Source organism: Lathamus discolor, chromosome 7 (assembly GCF_037157495.1).
Source record: "Lathamus discolor isolate bLatDis1 chromosome 7, bLatDis1.hap1, whole genome shotgun sequence".
NCBI lineage: Eukaryota > Metazoa > Chordata > Aves > Psittaciformes > Psittacidae > Lathamus > Lathamus discolor.
Genome location: NC_088890.1, coordinates 10,057,524 through 10,082,681, shown reverse-complemented (window position 1 = coordinate 10,082,681; position 25,158 = coordinate 10,057,524). Strand labels below are relative to the sequence as shown.

Below are 25,158 nucleotides of genomic sequence, written 5' to 3'. Positions count from 1 at the left end.
CAGTCTGACGTGTCATGCCAAGGTCAGTAAATACTTCCTCTAAGGTGGTACAAAGATTGTGCCTTTCTTTGGTGTGTCCCTTCAGCACACTGGAGTTACTGAGCTCTTTGCCATGTATATAATACACACTGTTTAACAGGGATTCACTTCAATATAAGAAGGACAAAGCAAACCATGGTATGGGTTACTGTTTTGCTCTGGGATGGACCTGACTGATGCCCATGAGCTTGCTGTGCTCTGAAGTCTGTCATAACACAGTCAAGGAGATACTAAGTGGAGAATATCCCCCTGCATTTTTGATTGGATTATTATTACTGGGCATGGTTATTTTGGTTGCTTTTTGCAACTAGATGGTACTGTCAGTCCCTCAGTGCATAAAGCTGTTTTAGCAGGGATAATGGCGAAACACTGCAACTCGTCAGCAACCTTTTATCGTTTTTCTGTCTTTTTTGTTGAACTTCAACTTGATCTGGGCCAGATGCCGAGCATGCCTAAACCACAGTGGTCCCATTCCTTTGAAGAAGAAATGTCAATTCATATTAGCTGTAGCTCTGCCCTCACATTTCCGAACAGTAGATAACCTTTCCACCTCAGCTACGTGCCGCAGTGCTCAGCTGCCAAGGGTTAAGAACACAAAGAGGAGCGGCTACCTGCTCAGCAGAAATGTTTTCTGAACTTTGTACTGCAGCTGTCAGATCCTTGAACTCTGCATTCCTCCTGAATTCAAGCTGGGTTTCCCCAAAGCTGGTCCTCTGCGCTGCTTTGGGCAATGAGTAGATCTCCAGTACTAACTAATGAGTAGATCTCCAGTACTAACTGAATTAACTTGAAAATGCCAATCGCTGTACAATTACAGTTGTATTAGGAGTGAGTGTAGCTCGGCCACAATCCAAAGCAGGTGCTCTCCTCCCAGGGCTTGGGCACAGTATGCTGCTTCCAGAAAGTTTTTAGTTGTTTTACAAGTCACTTTTTGCTTGATCAGTATGCAGAAGAAGTTCCATGGTGATTGCAAAATGTTGAAGTCATTCATAAGGCATGTGTAGCACCGTGTTGTGTGAAGTCGTTAAGTTTCTTGGTCCTATCTCTCCTAAGATATATATGCAATTACTTAGATTATGCTATAATGAAGCTGTTGTGATGTGGTCATGACATGGTTTTAAACAGATCTTGGGCTTCTGTTGAAAGCGATAAATAGTTCGAATTACATTCCAGTGCCAAAGGTTTTCTGTGCCTGTCCTCCTTGCCCTTGGTTTGCACAAGACAGCGTACGAGAGCGACGGCATCAGTGTGCATCCACCACAGTGGCACCTGCTGTGCCATGGTCTATAGAACTTCATCTGCAGAACAGATTTCCAGTCACAGTGAGGGAACTCCAGCATAAAATGGATGAACAAATTCACTTCCCTTTTTAACAAGCTTTTCAGTTAAAATTGGGTTTCTGTCACCCTCCTGCTGGAAGGCTCAGTTCTTCAAGAGCACAGACTTCCCCCATTGTCCTCTAGGTTAGAAAACATGAGCGCTCTGAAGCGCAAAAATGTGATTTCAAGTCAGGAGTTGGCTTGCCCATCCGTCTGCAGGAGCTCAGGTTGTGTTTTGGTTTTAGCTACTTTTTACTGCAGAACCTGAGTATTTTCGCTTTTCTCTTACACTTAACGTGCTCTGGACATGGTGCAAAGGACCATGTCCTGCCCATGGCAGGGGATTGCCTAGATGACCTTTTAAAGATCCCTTCCAACCCAAACTGCCCTATGACTGTGTGCCTAGGCAGTATATGGGAATGCAAGGGAACATCTATTTTATTGCAGTGCAGTGTCTGCAGCATTGTAGCTGGTGTCTTTCCCTACGCCATACGCTCTGTCTTGTCTCCTGCCAGTCCCACATGTTACTGCCTGCGGTTCCCCACCCTGTGGTCTGAAGAGGAGGACCAGGCCGTGACTTGCTGTGCTTGTGGTAGGAGACCTGCAGAAATGCTGCTCAAAACTGACTGGGGAACACTTATTAATGCTTCAGAAAAAAATGTTTGCAGTAGACTGTACTGTAATTGCTCCCCCTCAGGAGCATTAACTCATTTTTATGTAACCTTGCATAATATAGTTTGATAAAGCAGTGTAGTTGTGCTACACTATGAACCATAGGTGCATTTTTTATTTTCCATTTTCTACAGTTCAAGGCAGGGAGGGGATTAATCCCTTCTCTTATCTGATTTCAATCCTTTGTCACCACACAGTCTTTCTCCTGAGTGGTCACTCCCTGTTGGGGTCACATCTCTAATGTGCAGACACTGACAGAGAGATGCACACACATTCCTTCTATGTGCCGATAGGCTCCTTGCACTTCAGTATATTTGCAGTTTTAAGCTGGAAACTGGCATGTAAGTATTTATTCTAGAAATTACTTATTCATTAGCACGTTTTCCACGCCATAGCCCAGCTACATTTGATGAGATTGAACAGCTGAACAACCTTTAATTTTGTACACACCATGGGGTATCTGTAATGAAGCCTGTTTTCCATGGATACAGTTTTGTTGGTTTGATGTTGTCTTATTTACTTTTTTAAAGATTTATGCAGATACAGCCTCTAAAGAGATGAAGATGTGCAGACCAATATGCTGGAAAGAAAAGAGTTTGGTACGCTATGAAGAGTATGCTCTGACAAGTGAAAATTGAATGTGCTAATTGATGATGTTGACACATTCATTGGTTTTTGTGCATTCCCATTCGCATGCTGTCCTCAGACCCATTTTTGACCACCAGAGCAGAGCAGAGCCCTCCCCGCAGGGCAGCAGAGCAGCACCCCATCCCTGCATCTATCATCATGGGTCCATGTCAGCCACTTTCTCCAGGCTTCTCCTCTGAAAAAGGGAATATCATGGAATCACAGCATGGTTTGGTTGGAAGGGATCTTAAAGCTCATCCAGTTCCAGCCCCCTGTCATGGCAGGGGCACATAGAATCATAGAATCATAGAATAGTTAGGGTTGGAAAGGACCTCAAGATCATCTAGTTCCAACCCCCCTGCCATCCCACTAGACTAGGTTGCTTCAGGTCCTTTTTGCTCAGTCCTATGGCAGGGGCACATCCCACTAGACTAGGTTGCTTCAGGTCCTAGGTTGCTCAGGACTTTTGTTCTGAGAATGTAATTCCTCCTCTCCCTTCCATTTGCATTCACATATTCAGTTTACATCTTAATGCTTGCCGGTTTCTCAAGGTCTCAATATCCATTTGAATCAATGTTTTCTTTCAGGTTTAAGTACCTGTGACAACATCCTGTTGCCCGGCAGTCAAACTTGTGCCAGAAATTATTCTCTCCCTAACCATCTTGAGTGATACAGGAAGGGTTGCGTTTATCCTTCTTGGCAATGGAGGGTTAGACTCTTTTCATGACATTTCAAACTGTGAAGGGTATCCATCATGATGGATCTATATTTTTTAAGCCATAGCAACACTTTGTATGTCCGAGAGCAGTATGTGTTGTTTGAATGTTTGGTTTAAAACCTCTCAGAAATAAGTCTTTTGCAACTGATGCTTGAATGAGATCTAAAGGTAGGTTGGGGAAGTCAAGTCTTTGTTCTTCTGACTTTGTTAAGCATAGCCAGACTCCAGCTACTTAGGAGAATTTATTATAAATAAACATTAAAATATTTATTTTAATATTATTTCATGGACAGGAAATTTTGTTGGGAAAACAGTTAATCGTGCCAGTAAGAGGCCAGACATTGCCATGGGACCCTGGGCAGTTTGCAGCCTCTGGGTGCAGCATGGTTCCTTCTGGAGCCTGTGCTAGGTTCCCTCTGTCTGAACATTTGGTGATTGGGTTACTTTCCTTTTTACCTCTCAAAGTACCTACTTCTGATGACGCACTTTAATAAGTTCACGTAATTGCATGCTCCCATATTAATTATTTTGCAGACTGTCTCACACCTTCCCTGTCTTACATGATACAAAGCTTGTAAATATGCAGGAAAGTGTTAAACAGACTGTTTCCTTTTTTAAAAGCTGAAATTCTTTATTCCCTTAAATGACCACCTTATAGTGTGATGTTTGAACAGTGTTAGTTAAGACATTATTAATGACTAAAGTGCTTTGAATATGATTAGATATATCTAGGTAGTTAGATATATGTCTTTGAGACACAAATCAGTATTAATTAGTATATTAGTATTCCTCCTTTGTTCCATTGTTTCTCTTTGTCTTTTTAGGTAATCTTTTTGCCTATGAAATTTGGAAGAGAAGTGAGCATATATTGTTATACCTCATGGTCCAGTCCCTCTCTGGCTTTTTTGCTAATAAACTCTTAGTAGCACTAAGTTCTCCCTTTGACTAATTTATCAGTCTTTACACCCTCTCAGGGAGACTGTCTCAAATTCATGAATTGTAATATCAGGGAAAAGACGTGGACTTTTGGCTCTCTTGTCTTCCATATATTTATAATGACTCTCTGCTGAGCAGGGTAAATGTCACCTTGATGGGACTCACTTGATGCTGTTCTCACATGGTAGCTTGCTGTAGTCTCTTACATGCACTCACATCCTCATCTGCATTAGTGAAGTGACTCAGATAAAGAGTTGTAGGATTATGAAATCAGACTTGACATTCTCAGCTTAATTTCACTGATATCACTGGCATCACCAGACTAGGACATTGCAATATTTGGAGTTATATTTCTTTTCTCCCCTGTGCAAGCAGTAGGAAGCATTGCAGTTGCATCTTGCAGCTTTCAGGATGTGTAATCTTTTAATTGTTACTGCTACTATAATACTAACAACAGTGTCCCCAAGAGCAGCCGTGACTCATAACTGCTGGTGCAAAGCCTGACTCAATATAATCAGGAATCCTCCAAACCCAAGAAAGGACTCAGATGCACAATGTTGTCTGGCCACTGAGGATACACGTGTGGATAGTTTGACTGGAAGTAGACAGAAAAGAGACTAAAAAGAGAACAACCAACAGCCTTTAAATCGAAGACTGAAGGAGTCATATAGAATCATAGAATAGTTAGGGTTGGAAAGGAACTTAAGATCATTTAGTTCCAACCACCTGCCATGTGCAGGGACAAAGCATATGCTATACTTTGTACTGTGTTTTGGCCTCTCGGGTAGTATGAAAGTTGGATTTGAGGTTTTGCAATTTAGAACCTTTGCAGATTTTCTTGATCTTTTTTTGCAATTGGTGATTTTTGACTGTTAGAGAATTGGGTGGTTTTGTCCATTTTAGTTTGCCTGTGGTTATTATGATCAGCTAATTGAATTTATTAAACTAGTATTATTATTAACAGTTAGACAAGGGGCCGTCACCAGCTGATGCTGCAGGTCTGTTTCCAAGACAGCACACTGGTATAAGGCTGAGCACTCCCCATCTCACCGCACTGCCTCCATGGAGTGGAGTGTGATTAAATGCTAGGGCTTAGTCCGCAGACAGAACAGAAGAGAAAGGCCTTCAGTGCATGCTTGAGATGCAGTATTCTGGAGAAGAAAATATTTTGAATGCACTGTGAAGTGTCATGCTTGTGTTTAAATTTGATGCTCAGTAGCCATTTGCTGGTGTAATACAATTCCCTTCAGCTCAGTGGTAGTGGTGAGGGATGTCCTTGCTTGCACACATCATCCTGCCCAGCAGCAGCCAGTAGCACATGCCTGAGGTACACATTCTATTTTCCTGTTCATCAAAGCAAGGTATATACTCCTTTAAAAAATTCCGTGCTGAATTAAAACATCTATGAAGAAGTTTTGCTTCAGTCCCCATGCAATGGTTTTGCAGCCATCAGCACCATCACAGCTGTCACATACTGCAGGGAGACATCTAACATCTGCTTTAGAGTGAGTAGCTTACATTTGTGATGAAATCTATGTAGATTATAAGGTTAGGTGTGAAACCTGTATTAAATGAGTGACTTAATTTTTTTCCTCCCTCAGGTATAAAGGAGGTCTATTCATAGCTCTCCCTGAAGTAACAGGATTGAACATACATGGCAGTGAAGTTCAGTCAACAAAAAGATCACACCAGCAGATCTGATGGGAAAACACTCCCTTTCTCTTTTTCCCTGCAGAAAGAGGGTCCATGGCTTGCTGAGAGCAAGTGGAGCACCTTCCTCTTGGATTTGGCTATTGGGATGTCAGTTCTGTGTCAGACCTGGTGGCTTTGCTGCTGTGTTTTTTCTCAAAACAAAAAATATTTTATGTTTTTCTTCTTTTTTTTTTCCTTTGTGTATTTTTCTGAGATTAATGGTATTTGAAATCATTGGAGTTCGGTCTTTAGTGGAACAGCTCCAGGCAAGCAGGTACAAAGTATTGTCAGCAGCAGGCAGAACCAGTGGCAGTGGGTTCGCTGAAAGAGCATTTGTTCACAGACCTACCGAAGATTTGGTAAGCAAGTTCAAAAGGCTAATCATAGTAATAGTGGAGTAAAGAGACCAGGAAAGCTGAAAATAAGCAATATTACAGGTAAATGGAGTTCTCAAAGACATGAATTCATGCACTGTGTGCCTGATTACAATCATGAAGAAAACTGTTCAAAGATTGTATAGATAAGAATAGGAAAAAACCTTGATGGCAGAAAATCACTGTGTTGAAGTGTGCTACAGTCAACAGGATTATAAAAGAAATGATGGGTGTCACACAGCCAAGCATAGCCCAGCAGCTGCCCGCTGGTGACAGGCACACTTATCTGATAGCTGCCATGCTGATGGTCAAGGTTTTTTTGCATCTGCAGTACACAGACACAGGTCTTGTAATGTCACACAGCCCGTTCCTCTGTGCAGTTGTGTATCTTTGGTGATTTTACCCAAGCCCTGATATAGTTTGTCACCTTGTGGAAAAAAACCCATCGAAAATCTCAGTGTGGCACTCGGAAATGACAGTGCTGATGAACTGGAGGAGCATGTGAGTAAAACGAGTGTGAGGCACAGCTGAGCATTCGTCACTGACATAAAATAATACTATAAAATGAGATAGATATTACTTTATGTTGACACAGGCAGCAAGCAGAATGTATTTGTGCAGCAGGGGCCTGAGTTGGTTTGAATTTTTGGGGACAGCAAACAGCAGCAAATAAAGGGCACATAAGAAATAGTTCTTTCTCAGTGTTTTTCTCTTATTGCAAGTAGACGCCACTTTCACACACAGCATCTGGAAAACATCATGGAGGGTGTGGGGTGTCTTTATCTGCTTCAGGAAAAGAAATGTGGGGACCTCTTTCAGTGACATATGGCAATACATTAATGAGGAGAGCATCCTTTTCTTCATTAAAATAGGTATTTTGACTTTGGGATGAGATTGTTGGTTTTGAACTGTAACAACAAGGAAAAAGGAATGTTCTTATTTTCTAGCCATGATGTGAGAAGGGAGAGAATTAGGTTAATGGCTAAATACATGTAAATGCCCATGAAAGAATGGACACAAATAATAGGAAAGAAAGACATTCCAGTCCCAGGACCTATGCTTGGCTAAGTTACTCCTCTGTAACTCAGAGCACTGAGTCTTACCTCAAAGAAGAGTCTAGTGAGATGCCTGTTCTTGCTCTTTAGAGGAAAAAGAAAGAGAAAAAACACCACAGTTGCCATAGTTACACCACTTGTCATGCTGCTTATCATATCTGTGGAATAAAGAGCCTTATATTAAATCTGTACTCTTATTAATATCAGCTGTTAAACATTTCCAGGGTATTTGAAATCAAGACTTTCTGCAGAAAAAAAGGTGAATGTTGATTGCAGCAGAATTGTTCTGTTTAACCATGCAGCTCAGTGTGTAATTTTGTTAGACACTGTGTTACAGAGTTATATACCTTGAATAAATTTTCCAATTAATTTAGCTTCTTTGCTCTTCATGAACATGCTTGATTTTTCTGTTAAGATGTTTGCCACTTGCAGCTCTTTGCCAATTAGTTTGAGCAGGCCGAGGAGAAGAAAAGGAGGGGAGTTGCCTTCAGGGGAGGACCCGCCCCTTGACAGTGGTACAGTGTTGGGTTTGCTCTGTACTGAAGTAATTCAGACTTGCCAAGTGAGGGGGATGAAGGCTGCGACTGCTGTGCACATGCATGTGTCCTTGTTTGCTTTCCAGGGCAGACATACCCCAAATATCTATATAGGTCACAAACACATACACGCACATGTTCCCTGTGGAAGGATCAGTAGTCTGCACATCTTCTTAATGCCAAGGGACCTGTGGTTTGATGTGGTATTATGCTTCTGGTTTAAGCTGCTGTGGTAAATTATAAAGCATTAGGGGAATACAGTTTAAAGTGGTTTTTCATATGTACGGTAGAGGCTAACGCAGAAAGAGTGCATTTACTGCTCTCTGGGGACCCTTGGGCAGTCACCCCTGGACTTCCTTGTGCAAGGTGGTTCTCCTTTGGGGCAGTGCAACAGTGTAACCCTCCCAGTGGTGGGTCTTGCCAGAAATTGCCCATAGCTAAAAGTCCCTGCACAGCATTCATTCCCATTTATGTGGTGTTAATCTTGCCCGTAGCATCATAAGGCTGGAGCTCTACAAATCCCTCCCTGGAGGAAAATGTATCAGATTCCAGGTCTTGCAAGCAAAGCCATCCTGTGCTGTATCCAGTGTTTGTCAAGGGAAATTCATCTCTTTAGAGAAGAGGGTGTACCAATAAGAACCAGCTATCCATGGGATGTTGAAGTGTTTGTTCAGTCTTTTCTGTTTCTTTATATTTCCTGGCAAGAAAAAATGGAGCAATAAAAATGACACTTATTGTTACTTAAAATAAAACTATGACCTGTTTCTCTAACACAGGGAGGTTGTAATCAGTGTATGCTTGTCATTCTTATCTGATGATAGCTTCAGATTAAGTCCTTCGGCAAGATGATGTTTTTCTCCTCCTTGCCTGGTTCCCTTGTCACGCACAGCAGGAGTGGAGCTGTGGTTTGCCCATAAATGTGATTGATGGTGAATGGAGAGTTTATAGGTTGGGAGATTGGCTTAGTCAAAATCCAGATTCTGCAAGTTTTCTCTCCAGGTGTCATCTTGGTTTCGGTTTTCTATTGGAAAACAGTTTTTATGTCCAAACTGTGAGAAATACAGATCTGGTTCTGACTCTGTGAGAGCCTGGGTTGTTTAGCTGAACAGTTTGATTTGTTTTAGCTCAGGTCCAAGGCTGTTGGTTTGACACCACACAGAGACACAGCCACTGCATTCAGCAGGCTGTTTGGAGGTTAATGCATTAGTTTGTAGGAAATAAACCCTTAAAATAAAGACAGTAGATAATGGAATTGTTTGTAATTCATTAAATGACTAAACAGAAAATACCTAACTTGTTAATCTAACTCACTCTGAAACCCATAACTGAATACAGTTGGAGGGAAAAGAAAATAAAAAAGTGGTTGTTCAATCCCATGTTCCTGTTGTTTGGCAACTGCACAAAATTTTCTTGATTTTTTTGATTAAGTAGAATGGTTAATTAGAAAAACATTTTCAGTTCTTTGAATGGATAAACTAGCTATACATGCAGAGTTGTATTTACTGAAAGTGGGTGTAAGAAAGAAAATCATTACTTGTGTGATTACTTTATAATGCCACATTTACTTGTATATCTGCTGGGTTAAAACCCAGGGATTTGCACAAAGAAGTGCCAGGGTTAAAGCTAGGATAGAGACCGTCTGAGGAAGTTCCTAAACTTCAGGCAGTGTCAGAAATGGGCTGGGTGTTTTTTTCTGTATTGGCGCTCAGTGGCTGAGAGAAGGAAACAATACCTTACAGGTGCCAGCACAAGGGATGGGGAGATGTGCGGGACCCAGCAGGAAAGCATGGCTCCTGTGCTGGGCAGTGGAGGGCAGCAGCCAAGCCCCCACTGTGCTGAGGGGCAGGGAAGGGCCTGGGAAGAAGTGGAAGGAGCAGCAGCATGAGACCCTGGATAATGTTTAAGGACCAGTTCAGAAGCAAAGTCAGGAGGTACAGAGCAGTTGTCCTTGTCGCTCTGACTCCAGGAGTCCTCCGGGATGTTTCAGACGAACACTCAGCTCTCAGCAGAGCCTGGCTTCCCAGGTAACATAACCAAAGCACTATTAATTACTTTGTTTTAAGCAGGTGAAAATAATTTGCTACTATTTGTTATCTTTCCAGACCACAGCATTCAAACGGAAACATTCTAAATGTAGTTTAAATTAGTATGTGTTCTGTACTGTTGGCTCCAATTAATCTGAATTGGTTTTGTTTCTTCCCTGCCATAGTTTCATAAAGATTTTGAAGCACATTTCCTAAGATCCTGTCCACATTTCCAGCTCTGTGATGGGGCTGCTGCGCGCTCCCACCTGCAGAGAGGTGCTGTGGATTTAGTTGATGTGACGGTTCATGCAGCAGCTCTGCTGGGAATGTGCTCCCTCTGTGAGCTCCTCGATGCCTCCCCTGCTCAGTGCAGAATTTCTGCTTCCCACCTAGCCCCCAGCTTTATCGCACTACTATGTGAATCCTGCATGGCTGCTCCTTGTGCCAGGTCTTCTTTAAGACCCTCTGAGATCTTTAATTTGTTTGAAGCATTAAGACTTTCTGCTCATTCTTTGATCTCAGCATTGCAGATAGTTTCAAACTTCATCTGATCCAGAAATTCTTATCTGCAAAGCAGACAAGTAGGAGCTAGGAGGAAGATGCAGCCAAACATGCTCAAGATTGATGTTCTTCATTGGTACAATGCTTTGTTGATTTTAGCTTTTATTTAGAAGGGTAAAACTAATCCATTCCTATTGCAATCTTATTACTTGACTCAAAATCTCAGTCTTAGAGTTATCTTTCCTGCAAAAAACATGATGGTTTTTCAGGCCATAAACAGTGTGGGTCTGGCTCTGTTCTCTGACTCAAAGTCACTTTTTTTTTTAATGGCTCTGATGGGAAATCTAATGTTAACAACCTCTGAATTTATCTCTGAAGGCACCGACCCTAATAATACCTTGCAAAATAATCAAAGGTGTGGCTGATAAAGACTATCTTTTAACTCCATCCTGAGGAGGTTGAAAGCACTGTCTGTCACCGCAGGTAGTTAGATCTTCTTTCCAGCTTAACAAAAGGGTTGATGCTGACAGCTATCAGTGTATGGAGTTCAGAGGCAGAGCAATAAATGGCACACTTTTTGTTTGTTTACAGAGACCTATCACTTTCATTTGTAAATACCCGTATATGATGAATGCCATAGTTTGCCGTTGCAAAGGGGGAACATGTATCACATATCCCACTTGCGGCCTATTTTTAGAGCTTGTAAGAATGAATACAGGTGCATACCTTTATGATGTTTTTCAGAGGAGTGAATTTCCTCTGACACTCAGTTTTGCCCTTACCACAAGCATGTCTCCCATCAGAGGCCACTGTGCTCCTCAGTGGCATGTTTGCCCCAGGAATGGACCTGGCCCAAAGGTTCCAGCTATGGTGGGCTGTTGGTGGGAGGGAAGGGCTATGGGGCACGCATTTCCTTATGGCACAGTGCTTAAAGACCACAGGAAACACAAAAGTGCTCCCTGTGTCCAAGCGGAAAAACTGTAGAAATTTCGTAAGAAACCTATAACTTTCCACCTTATTTTATAGTATACTTTATAGTAAGTTTTTATAGCAAGCAGTACTGCCTCTGCTGAAATCAGCAGGTGCTTTGCCATCTATATGAGTGGGAGTGGGATTTCAGCCACAAAGTGCTATAGTATGCCTGTCTGTAGAGCCAGAGCTTAACTGGGAGCCCACCATTACACTGTATTGCAAACAGAAAGTGTATGTTTTGTGCTGCATTCTACAGGGTTATTCCTCGCTTGTCTTTACAAAAACAGCTTAAATTTGCTGCCCACAGAGCTATGCTAGAGAAGTGTAATGTATGTAAACCTGTAAACCTGTGCTATTAGGCTGCCCACAGAGCAATGCTAGAGAAGTGTAATGTGTGTAAACCTGTAAACCTGTGCTATTAGGCAAAACTTCCAACCACCTATGGCTGTATTTCTTCTCCCTTGTGCTAGAGAAGTATGTCTTTGAAGTCAGTGCATGAGCTAAAGCTCATTATTTATCTAGTGCACTACATGAAAACACACCCAAGTTTCAAATAAGCAATTCTTTCTTTTCCTTTTCTGAAGAGGTAAGTGCATGTGCAAGGTGCATACTGACTTTGCAGAAGAACCTTTAGACTGTTTTGTGCGGTTTAGGGTGATCGGTATGATAAGCTTCCTATCCTCTCTGGGATTCATTGTAGGAAAGCCTGCTTCACTGAAATTAATGGGTATTATTCCACTTAAAATGAAGTCAAAATTTTCTAGCTTTGTACTGTAGTATAAGCGTCTCTCACACAGTTGCTTTCCCTATGTTATCTGAACATAGAGTTTCTTCAGCCCTATTAAGATTGTTCAACAGCAGATTGGTCTCAATCTAATACATTTGCAGAATGACAAAGCAAACATTTTATGTACTCAAACCCTAAAAAGCTGTCTCAGGCTATAGGAATGTCATGTCATTCCCACTTTGACCTGAACTGATTTCTATTATTAAGCTATTATCTCACCCAAGAACTTCTTTTATTGTTCTTCCTATTGGATACATCCTCTGTTCTGGCAAAAAGTGCATTGTAATAACCCTGATGAATTAAAAACATACACTTCTGATAGCAGCTATTACTTGAAAACCTGATAAGCCAAAATGGACTTTTGTTTAAAGAAAATCCTACTTTAAATCCCAGTGTTCCCTGAGGAATTGTCAAGGTCGTACTCTTGCTTCCTATTAAATCCTTCTGGGAACTTCAAAGCAATCCTCGTTAAAAGAGCCCATTATATTGGATATTTGTAATTGTTAGTTATGGCCCTAGCACTGCTCTGTACAATACTTTGCCAGTCCCCTGGGTTCAAGGCTCATTTCACATGTGGTTATATCATTCACTTGACTAGCTATGCAGTCTAAGTTTGCTTAGGGGCTGCATGATAGGCAGGGTAAATATCCAATTCTAAAAGGTATAATAATAAGAAAACCCTAAAGGTAAAAATGTAGCCCTGGTTAGAATATGAGGAATTCGGAAGTGGAAGCTGTGACTGACGTGTGAATGCTCTTCAGATAGAAATACACCTGCAGCATTTGCCCAGCCCTGCTCTGAACAATACATGTGCATGCATATGCATAAACATAATTATTCTAATAATTTAAAGTAAGCATTTTGTTATTAATTGCATTCTAAATGCAGCAGAGCTGAACAAGGTGAATCCAGGTTATCAAGTATATACAAAGCAGCACTGAAGTGAGAGATTGCTTAGGCTATTTTCCTGATCATGCTCTCTTGGCATTAATCATTTATTCAAGATTTCCAGGCACTGGTGTTCACCTTATGATCCCTCTCTGAGGTAGGAGCTTATAAACATTATCAGTGTTTTGCAGATTGGAAGCAGAGGCATCGGAGTGGCATTTGGTGGTGTAACTAGACAGAGTGGTTGGATGTTCCAGCCACTGTGCTCACGTCAATAGAGTTGAGCCAACAGTGAATCTGGCCTTGTCTTCCTGAATCAGTGTGCACACATGGGGGAGGATGTTCTGTTTTCCTTTTGCAGCATTTGACAGTTCTGTGATGGCTCCGTTAGACTTCTAACCTTAAGCACCACATTATGTGTCTACACTAGGTAAAAATTCGTCCACATGGCCCAGCTTGACTTGATGATGATTTCAGCCAGCATTGAGATTTTCTTCACTGCTTCCCAGTCCATCAGATAACTCTGCAGTATTAAAGCACATACATGCAGGTGTTCCTAGCAGCCAGCAGGTGAATTACAGCTGAGGGTTACTCTAAAAAGCCACTGCCACCAAGCTGCTTTTGCTTTATGAGTAAAGGCAAGATCATTCCGCATGTTCTCCATCTATCACAGCATATAATCACAGTCACATGAGCCCTCTGAGGCTTGTGGTGGTAGCAGTGCTTGGTGTGGACTTTCAGAAGGTTCAGTGTAGCTCACAGGGCAGGCACAATGTGTGATTTGAGGGTGGCATACAGAAACAAGCCTCTTGAAGGATATACAGCCCAGGAATGTATCTCTGGCACATGGTTGGTACAGCAGTTTCTCTGGATTGAGGCATTGACCAAAGTGTCACATTTTTGACCCAGTCTGAGCCCAAAGAGTCTGCTGAACAGTTATTGTAGGCTGAGACAGTGCTGCCGCAGTCAACCCTGGCAACACAGTCCTGCCTGTGTGCACAGTGACAACAGGTCACAGGGGGACCAGGAGCTTGTTTTATCTCTCTTGGCATTGCATAGACCAGGACAGCCTCTGCAGCAGACCAGGTTCTGCAAATGTAATTGCATTTTGTTGCAAAATTTCTAAATGCACAGAAGCAGAGAATGAGACAGTGATATTGTGAAAACTGTGAAGACGATACCTGAATATATGAATATCTGAATATATATTTATAATTTTTAAAGCTGAGCAAATGATTTGTTCTAGATATATGCAGTGAACTTTGTTGTTTGGGTTTTTTTCCAGTTAAAATCTGCAGGACTCTGTTCTTATTCATATTCACCTCTCAGCTGTCCTTAATTAGTTTAAAGTGTTTGGCCTCAAAAACCTTACTCTGTGATTTTTTGTGAGCCGTTTGCTTCATATATATATGTATCTGCAAGGCTTTCATCTTCATGACTATGCAGATGTTTTTCTTCCCCCCTGCTAGCAGGAATCTCCCAGATAACTCATTCTGCAGGACCCCTCATTGGCACATGCTGCCTGCTGCCAACAGGCCTGAAGGGGACAACTCTTCAGGCTGTGGATTTCGAGCATCTTTCAGTGTTGTCCTTTGATTACTTCAGCCAAGCTAATGTATCTCAGCAAAGGCAAAACAAGTATTGTAATGGCACTGGAAATTTTTTGACAGCAAACTCATCTTTCAAGGAACAGCTGAAGGAAATACTCAAACTACCTTTGGAAGATTTTTACAGCTATTCCTAATACCTGATGCGTTTTATTATTTTGGAGGTAAACACCTGGCAACCCACAGCACTTCAGGTTAAATTAATCAAACCCAAGGAGAGATTAGCACCAAAAAAATATCTAAAGTTCTTAAAAAAGGCAAAACCCCAAAGAGTAGGAGCTCCTCCGGGTACTGCCGCCAGAGCTAAGCAAGAGGAGAACATCATCCTCTCCCCATGGCTGGAGCCCATTGCTGTCAAAGCTGCAAAGGCAAACATCAGTTTAGCACGTAAGTAGATTTTAAAGTTATCTCCCCAGAAGGACTGCAGATGAAGCTGGCCATCAGCAGAAGGAAAGGAGAGGCTGTGGTGGAGGATGCTGCTAGAAGTGAGGTCTGGCTTGCTTGTACTCTAGCCAAGATGCAGCATTTAAGGTTATTCTTAATTCTTGAAGCAGATTCTTTTTTTCCGCATGAAACAGTGAATGCCCCTTTCCTCCCCAAGAGAAGTTTCTGTTACAGAGCGCGATGTGCCATCTCTGTGCTGTCATCTGTACAGGGACATGTTAAGGAAAGGACAGACAAGCAGCAGACATGGGGCTGCTCTACCCAAGGAGGCTGGATCAAAGCTACAATTTAGACAAGCAGGCCATAACTAAATTCCATCTGTTTCTGTCATTGAACTGAAGGCCAAAATCCTATTGTGGATTGTGTAACTTTCCTTACACAATTGTGCCTCTGCAGAATTGGTCAAGCTGGCCCTAATTGCAGGTGATAACATCTCCATCTTGTAGAGGTCTCCTATCAGGTATCTGTGATGGGAAGACAGTGGGGGAACGTGGGGAACTGGTGGTACTGCAGCAGGCTGGGAGATGGCCTGGAAGCCCTGCAGACAGTGGTGGCGCTTCTCTCTGGGCAAATGTCTATTCATTAGCAAGTAAATTAAGAAAATATAGGCTCTGTGAAGAGCTGATAACCTTTTAAATTGAACTCTTCTGCCCACAGATGAGAACAGCAGTACACACAAACATTATCTGGTTCCTTCAGGAATGACCCTGAAAACCCAGACTGAGGTTTTGGAAGAACCAATGCTGTGTGCGTAAAGGTTTTGGTCTGGTGTTAACTAAACCCTTTGGAGAAAGTACCAGTGATGGATGAAGAGGATGACTTAAGCCTTCCACAGCATTCAGCTTTTCTTGCGTCTTGTGTCCCTCTGGAGGGTAATAACCTAATCGTGTGAGCTGCACTAGGAGAATGAATCAGAAATCTCAGTGAAGCAGCCTCAGACCTCTTGCAAACCGAGCTCTGGAGCAGCTCTGCACCAGAGCAGGTCTTCCCTGCCAGAACTGGGATGCTCATCACGCTCAGGCTGATGCTCGCCTGACACGGTCTCGTGGTTCTCACCACCGCAGCACCTAACTGAACTTGTCACACAGAGATACGGAAAAGCTCCTTTACATTACAAGCAACAACTGTCAGCAGTGCAAATGTGCCTGGACTCGCATAATCCACCCGAAAAGGTGGTGGTTGCTAAGCGACGCAGCCCCGTTCTCTTTTTATGCCATTTTAGTTCCTTCTCAGCTTAATGTTCCATGTCTGGGGCTGCTTAATTTGATCTTATTTGCAGTGACAATGTAGGGTCTTGTGCCTTGGATACTGATTCACATGAAATGTACCAATCGTCACACTTAAAAATCACATTCAGTTTTGGAGCTGATGAAACTGAAATGGAAACTGGGGTTTGTTTTCTGCTGGAGAGGCATTCCCATGGCCATGCTGTACCATCCTAATGCTGTTACGTCCCCATCCCATGCTCCTCCGTAGTGCTCCTTGATGGTGCTTAATGAATTAATTACACTGTTCACAGATTCTGGCTTTTCTAGTGAATTAACCAGCCTCAGGCCTCCCCCTCTCACTCCATGTGTTTTTGCTGGTGTTGTAATATGCAGAACATCCTTCTCCAAAATCTAAACCCACGTTGCCTAAATACTGATTAGGCGAAACCACTGATGGGGCAGAGTGGGGTGGGAGGAGTGAGGCAATTGCAAAAGGGGGGATATGAAATCAGTGGCATTAACAATGTACAATATACAACTGAATTAGAGAAAAGTTATTTTTTTATAAAAGCAAGGTGTGTTTTCCAGTTCATGAGTTTCTCTTGGATAACCCCTCATCAGAAAGATTCTTGCCATAGTCTGTTGTTCATTTGGAAATACAGTTGTTGCCCTTATGCATGTCAGGATTCTATGGTGGCATCACTCTCAATCCTCGACAAAAATAAGAAAGAAAAGCAATTTACAAGAGCAATGCAGAGGGATGAAATCTTATCGAGGAACTTGAAACGTATATATAAAAAAAAAAAAGGTAAGGAAAAGACAACTTAAAATATAACTGACACCTCCCACTTTCATTCTGGTTTTGATTTTCTAGCATTTCATGGAGATTACAAGCAGCATATTAGCAATATGTGCCATAATACACAGTGTGTCACAAGAGCAGCAAAAGGAGTATGAGTGATGACTGCATAAATCTATACAATTCTGTAACATAATTGTTTTTCTATTAATTTCCAAAGTGTGTCTACTCTTTGCAAGCAGCCCCTGCTTCTCGTTATAGCATTTAGTGTAACATGTTCTTTCAGTCTTCCTGTTATGGCTATCCTTCAAATGGGTCCTTCAGTAACTGCTCATGACAGTCAATCCAGTTATCCCACCTGAGGAATCTAGAGGGTCATGTGCACCAGAAGTGATGTAGAGATGGTCAGAGAAGGTTATTCTGGTTGTTCCTTCCTCAAACAGTGCTTCAACATGAATATTGTTCACTTTGGAGGTTAAATTGTACTCAGTGCTGTGTTTTTGTTGATTCAGTTTTGGTAAGACTGCACAAATAAATAGAAACCATTACTACAGCAGTTATCCCCTGAGTAGGATGGTGTTCTCTCACTGCGATGTCAAACAGGAGCCTGGGTGTGCGGGTGGATGGTGTGTGCCCTGTCGGGGGCTGGAGCACCAGGACCATGCACTGAATATGTCACCACGTTGCCATCAGGCTACTTCTGTACTAGATAAATTAGTAATCAGGAAACAGAAACAATCTCTTTAGCAGCTTCTCCCTCCCTGCTGTCGTTTGTGATCTGCTGATGAACCTCTCGGCGACTGGAACACCACTGCTATTTATGGTTGTCCTCAGCACTGAGCTGCTAATTGTTGCTGATTTACTGAGAGTGACGAGGAAATGTGACAGCTAAAGATGATATCATTTATGAGAAGAGAAGGCTGTAAAGCAATTATGGAGGAGCATACATACTTTTTACTAATGTTATAGTTGTAATTGAATATATTCGTATTCTATTATTAAAACATGAGGTTCTGTGTGCTGATCTGCAGGAAAGTCACGCAGTTCAGGCTGCGGCTCAGAGACAACTACCCACCAACACATGCAATAAAACAAAATGGGGTTTGTACAACTGTAGGCACTTATACACCACATAAATTGGCAACACACTATGGTAGGGAGCACAACAGGACAGAGGTGAAAATGTGATACAACAATCTATTTCTATTTAGATACTAAATATAAAATTATTTTCCCCAAGCTTCATTCCATTTGTTGGGTTTTGGGCAAGCATGCAGAGTCATTTAGGGCTGTTGCTTTCATCTCTTTCTCATATATATTCCCCAATTTAAAGGCAACAGAGCATGTGGATAGCTCTGGCTTTCAGGCACAGATAGGGAAGAACCATGCACATCCATTTCCCTCTTAGCTGGACTGAAGCAGGATTTAATAATCAGCCTCTGCTTTTCCAGGCATGTATGATACAGTTTTCTAAGCAAGAATTATGAAAATGGGAAAGAGGAGGGTAAGCATAATCTGCCACAGTGACTGCAAAGAAAATCAGAGCTGAAGTTCCAGACTCGTAGCCATCATGATGTCAGTTCTCGCCCAGTGCTGAAAATACTAAGAGCATGTTTCATACATTTGATAGCGTGAGATGTCTGTGGGCTGTAATAAAATTCATTTTTTTTGCACTGTAAATCTTTTCTCCTTAGGCATGGAAGAGGTTACAAATGTGCATAAAATTGAAGTGAAAGTGATTAAATCTCACTCTGAGCAAGTATTGACAGATCTGCCTTGCTTTTGAATGCTGTGGGAGCTTCTTTCTTTGCGGCCCATGCTCAAGATAATGAAAACCAGTCAAGTGATGAAACTTATATATCCAAAGAGGATTTTTGCTTCTGCGTATTTGTTTTTAATATGTTGTTGGTACAGAGATGCAGTTATTTCAAATCCTGTCACTTCTGGAAGGGGACGGGTGTAGACCGTCGCTGTCCCCCACAGCCTTTTGGCGTGCTGCAAACGAAAGGCTTTTAATTGCTGTGCTTTAAGAAAACACTGTTTATTTTCCACGTGCAGATATACAGGTTGTCTTCATCTGGGTCGCGCTGATGTAGGCTGTATGTGGGTGTCTTGAAATGGATATTTGTAAGGGAAGAAGGTGGGATCCATTTGTAGAGAATGGGAAAAGGCACAGCTCCTACTAAGAGAACAACTCATAGCTCATGTGGTTGTCTGTATCTATCTTGTACACAGTCACATCCTCAGAATTAATGCCAAGGTATGAAGTGTCTGGGGTTTGTGATGACCAAGGTGCCTTCTTTATGCTTCCATCTGCCAGGAAATCAGATGCTCTCCTGCCTCAGTTCATCTGGGGAGGCATTGCTCTTGTCTCTTGTTTTTTCTAGGTATTGATTACTTTCAATTTGAGAGTTAGTGTAATGCTTATAGAACCAGAAGACTAACAGCAATGCCAGCAGCACAGGGGAGATGGGATAGTTGCACCTTCCATCCACTCAGTTCTGTGTGTTAGCAGGAATACCATATGACACTTCATCACTCTGTGTGTCCCTGAAGCCAATCTGCCTAACCTTTGTGAAGTGTGACAGCCAGACCAGGTTCCACCATAACGTGGACAGAACACTTTTCAGGCCAAGTTAAGGCAAAACTGTAATGGGAGCTGAAGAATCCTGTGCTGGGCTCTGCTTGATGAGTGCATGTGATGTGATTACCTGGACCTGCCTGAATCTGGAGACTGTTTCCAGTACAGTGGTCCTGCCTGTATATATGAGATTGTATTCTTCAGGTATGCCTTATGCTAATTTCTTTTCCTGTTAACATTCACCACCAATTAGCAGAAAAGGTCACTTGTCACTAGTAGCAATATGTAGCCTCTTTTCAAAGAGAAAGGAACCCTTTTTTTCAAACAAGTTACATGATGCAGATGCCTTAAGAGCACATATATTTGCAGATATGCAGGCAGTCAATATCTAGGATCTTTCCTTTCTATATGGTGCTTTGTACTTTAAAATAGCTAGCAGTCCACATGGATCCCATGGTTTGTTGCTTGTTCCCTTGCATGGACCTCAGGAAAGGGAGATGCAGCTGGCCTGGGTACCTCTGTGTAGAAGGAGTAGTCCAGCATTTCAGATTCTGCATGCCACAGCTGTTGTCTCGCCTCTGATACATCTAAGTCACCAGCCAGCTGAGGTTGACATAATTATATGTATATTAATTAACATGTATATGTTATTTGCAAGAGGACAATCTGTTTTCACTGTTGGAAAGACATCATCCATTAACACTAACAACAACAGTGTGTGAGATCTGTATCTATTTTGCATTTAAAGAACAAGGAATGCTCATGTATTGTGGATTAAAGCATGGTGAATTCTGGTAATGCGGATGTTTCATTAACATTCCCCATTTTCATGTAAATTAATTTCTTTGAGGGAAATCAAAACCATACCTGATGCTAATTGCCAATGATAATGATGAGCCGAGACTGAGCTGATTCATTATTGAGGTAGACTGTTTCTCTCATGAAGTCTTCAAATCAAGACTGGAGACCTTTGAAGTTATACATCAGGTGGGCTCCAGTTTCCTGGAGTTAGTGCAGGAAGAGAGCTGCAGAATGCACCAGCTACATACCCAGAGGCATGATCTCCTTTGGCCTTTAAACCCAAGGAAGATTGTCTTTCTTCCCCTAAAGTAACCACGAAGCTTTTATTGACCATTTTATCTAAATTATGGATGATGTTTTTGTCAACTACATTATTCTTGTGAAGCAGAGCAGTGCCAAAGATAACTTTACCATCTTAAGGCTCAGATGCATGGAGCCCATCTTTTTACAGAGAGATTAACGAAGTACATGCTATCAACATTTCTCGCCTGAATTCACTTGGCAATGGTGGTTTGTTATCATCATATTGAAAATGAGAAATGAGCTGCTGTGGTTGAATTTGTGAGAAAACTCATCAAGCAAAATTATCAGGTTTGCTGAAAGCTAGAGAAAATCCCCTGAAAGCATTAGAGGGGTTGACATTGTAGGAACCAGCAGTGGAGAGTATCAGAATATCCCTTTGTCACAGGAGTTCTGCTGCTATTTGAAATTGGACAACTTAATGGATAAAGCTGAAGTATATCACAAAATAATACATGTCATTACTTTGTAACCTGTTTCATGATGTTATTTCTTTTCAGCTGCATTTTACCTCTCTTCAGCATTTAATAGCATACCACAGTTTATTGAATATTTTCAGTCTAGCCTTGAAGTATGAGTTTTATCCTGCCATGTGTTGAAAACCTTCGTGTCCAAGAGAAGTTAATGGGAACTGAAGATGATCAGAATTTTGTATGACCAGTCCTTGATTGAACAGACAGTTCTGAGCCTCGTATGGAAAATGGTCAAACAGATGATCTAGGGTTTCAGAATTACACTGCAAAAAGCTGGAGTTACAAAGGAGTGTCTTAAATGACAGTCTTGAAAATACCTAGGAGTAAAATTGTTTCTTTGTCAGTAAAAAGACAGCGAACGCCATGAAGAATATTTACATTTGACTGCACTCTCATGTATTACGCTCTCAAAATATTTTGAATTGCTGGTGGCAAGCCTGTCCTTATTTAAGCAAGTATTTCGGAAAAGCAGGCCACCTGAAAAATTAATCATGGTCTGTGATTAATAATGCTTTCTGGCTGTTGGACACGCCAAGGGAAAGATGCACTGGCTGTGGATAGCAGAGGGAGGTAGGTGCGTTAGGTCTCTGAGGCAGGGGGTGCTCTGGAGGGCTGGCAGAACTCCTCTGCCCTGGGCAGGGCACAGGTAGAGGTGAAAAAAAGTAGATGTTTTCAGCAATCCCAGAGAATAATCCTTATCCCTTTTCTCTTATTTATCCTCCAAAATGTGTGCTTCACTGAGGGAGGCACTGAGGATCAGGTTTGTTTATATATATTCAGTTTTTTGTGCAGGGTTGCTTATGATTCACTTTAATGTATTTTGTTGAATACAAGTTACTTAGAAAAACCACGGGTGCTGAATAAGAATAGTTGATAATAACTGCAGTGCCTGATAATTTTAACCTTTTGAGAATATCCATTATCTTAAACTGATCTGGTGATAATTCGGTTAGAATGTTGGATTTTAATCTTCACTGCTAGAGCATACATACTTCATGCACTCACTTCTCTTTTTTAATTCTTAGAAATGTGCATAAGTGGGGAAAGGCCTTTTCTGTATTCATTGGAACATGGTTCAATAGAAAATCTCATAAGCCCTGTACATGTAGTAGTTACATCCTAGTTACAGAATTTGCATATAAATAGCAATGTTTTTGTTAATGTGCCTGATGGAGAACATGCTTATATCCCTAATCTGTCAGTGTTGCCCAAGTATTGCAGAATATTTTGCTATGTATTCAGCCACAAATATTTGCAGTTTTTACTGTCAGAGGTATGTAGCATCGCTAACAAAGTCATTACTGACTGGTTTTACTTATTTCTGTTTGGTTTAACTTAAAAGTCATTATTAGGAAAGCTGGTACCTTCATCCCCATATTGGAAAATTCTCAAAAATCATAAGACTTGCATAAGAGTCACTTTATCCATCAGAAAAGCCAAGTTTAGTCTAGGAGATACAAGAAGTTGGAGGGAATGTCACTGCTTCTTAAAAAAAGAAGTCTTAATGGGCTCTAGTTAGGGCTTCTCAGCAGTGAGGCCATACAGACTGCAGGAGTAGAACAAAATCAATAGGCAGTAATTTTGTCGATAGTAATAACTGAAGCTAGAGACACCATTTTGGGAGATCTAACAAACAGCCATCTGCCTAGAGTTGGGTCTGCAGGTATATGCTACCCAAGGGGAAGGTGCTTATGGGGATGCAGAAGCCAGTGTTGTATCCCTGCCTGTGCTGCAGCCCTTGGACCAGCGGCCAGCCCTTTCCACATGGGTCTGGGCTTGGCGGTGTTTCTGACTGTACTCTGGTTTACTTCCAGGCCCTGCTGCAAAAAAGAAGTACGTCAGTTATAACAACCTGGTCATCTAGCCTGATCTGCCACGTGGGGCGGAGGACGGGTGAGGAGTTTCATCCACCGCTGGCACAGACCTCCTCCCGAGCGCGGGGCGTCCGCCTCGGCGGGGGCGAGGCCATGGCGATGCTGTGGGAAGGTGCGAGAGGAGCCCCGTGCTCCCGACGGCTGCTCCCTGAAATACTCTTCATCGCTCTCGGCTTCGTACGTCGCTGGCTGGTGCTGCCGTCGGCTGTGGCCTTGGCCCTGCTCCGGCCACGGGAGCCGCTGTGCTCGCGCGCTCAGCTGTGGCACGGGAGGACCGGCTCCCTGGGGAGGGCTGCATTCAGCTACAAGGACTTTAAGGGGCTAATTCTGTCTTTCTATGTACTTCCAGACTGCAAGTTTTTGAACTTTCTGTACAGTTTGTGAGGATTTTTGCATATTGCCATCCATGTTGTTTCGAGTTCACTGTTTGTTTTTTGAATGCACAGTTTCATTGAGGCCCTGTTCTCTCAGACTTAGCACATCTAAAACCAACCGGCAACTACAGATTAAAAAGACCTGTGTACATGACTTGTATGATTACTACTGTATCACTGCAATCCATATACGTTATTTTTTTTAACTAAACAAACAAAAAATTTAAAGACCAAAAACTGTGCTGGCGAAGTTAGTCGTCCCCCCCCCCTTCACAACTCTGATGGGCTGCAGAGGAAGAGGAAAGGATGGTTGCTGAGTTCTAGTAGAGGTCTTGATATTTGGAATGCATGCCAGTAATGTATTTTATGGTACATGTTAATAATTTATGTTTGATATTTGTATTTGTGTTCTGTTATTTTATTTAAGGTATATGACTTTTGCAATAATTTCAATAATTCTTATGATATTTGGAGGAAAGACTATGGCTTTTACATGTCTTGAGGTTTTTCTTTGTTGATGCCCCACCATGATTGACCAGTGTGATAAGGACTTAAAAAAGCATGTATGTTTTATACTGTTTGTAATAAGTAATTTCGTTAATCTTGCTGCTTATGTGCCAATTTAGTGAAACCAATCTTTGCCGCAAACTCTTCCCTTCCTTTCCATTCTCTCGATCCTGTGATATTATCCAAGAATGTATCAATAAAGGATTTTGGTTAACTTTTTTTTATTTACTCCAATAAATATATTTTTTTTCAGTTGTTCCCCTCCCCTCCCCCCTTGTGACTAAAGTTTATGTTGTGATATTGCTTGATGTGAACATCCAAAAACCTGATGCAGAGGCACTTCACGTTTTGTGCACAAAGAGCGGCTCTGGAAGAGGTGTTGAGGGAGCTGGCAGGTAATTGCAGGAGAGAAAATAAAAGTGTCTTTATAAGCAGTGGGATCTGTAACAGCCCCAAAAGCCAAGTTGCAGTCACACGGAGAAAACCCTCCTGTTTGTGTCTGATGGTCTCCAAAGCTGTCTCAACTGTCGAGCCTTCTTAAGACTTTGAAGGATGCACACCAGAACGCAATTAAATGAACAACTAATCAAAATCAATCTATCTGCCAGGCAACTGCTGAGTGAGCTGGGGGGGAAGGGGAAAGTTTAGGCAAGAGGTAAGAGAAAACTCATTCCAATTGCAGCACAGCACCTGCCTGCTGCCTTCGGCATAGTAACAGCGTTTTGGGTGCAATGTGACGATTGCTTTGGAAAGTATTTAGCCTCCCATTTTCTCTAGACAACTCGATCAATTATACTGATGAAGTTAATCAACATCAAAAGAAAATTTGACAGCTGCAGCATGGGCCACAGTGCATGGCGATGAAGACCTCTATGTCAGACCTTGATTGAATTTATGCCTGCAAGCATGGGGGCTGGATAGGTGTTTGCAAGGCCTTCTCACTGCTGTTTTAATATTCATAGATGGAATAATGAATTACAGCAGACAAAAGATGAAATTCTATCCAAGTACAGTCTTTGTTAGCAAGAAACAAATTATCAGCCTAACAAA

At 41.9% G+C, this 25,158-nt stretch overlaps 1 protein-coding gene across 5 annotated transcripts in view; it reads left to right on the top strand.

Moving 5' to 3' along the window:
- Positions 1–24,323, top strand: part of GRM7 (glutamate metabotropic receptor 7) — a 298,668-nt gene extending 274,345 nt beyond the window's left edge. For 4 of the 5 annotated variants that reach the window (XM_065687271.1, XM_065687277.1, XM_065687275.1 and 1 more), the window contains one exon: positions 23,168–24,323. In XM_065687271.1, coding sequence (XP_065543343.1) covers positions 23,168–23,217 — 50 coding nt within the window. In that variant the 3' untranslated portion in view covers positions 23,218–24,323. Of the gene's footprint in view, positions 1–5,912; positions 7,692–23,167 lie in introns of those variants that run through there. The other variant, XM_065687272.1, reaches the window with a different exon arrangement.
- The last annotated feature ends 835 nt before the right edge of the window (positions 24,324–25,158 follow it).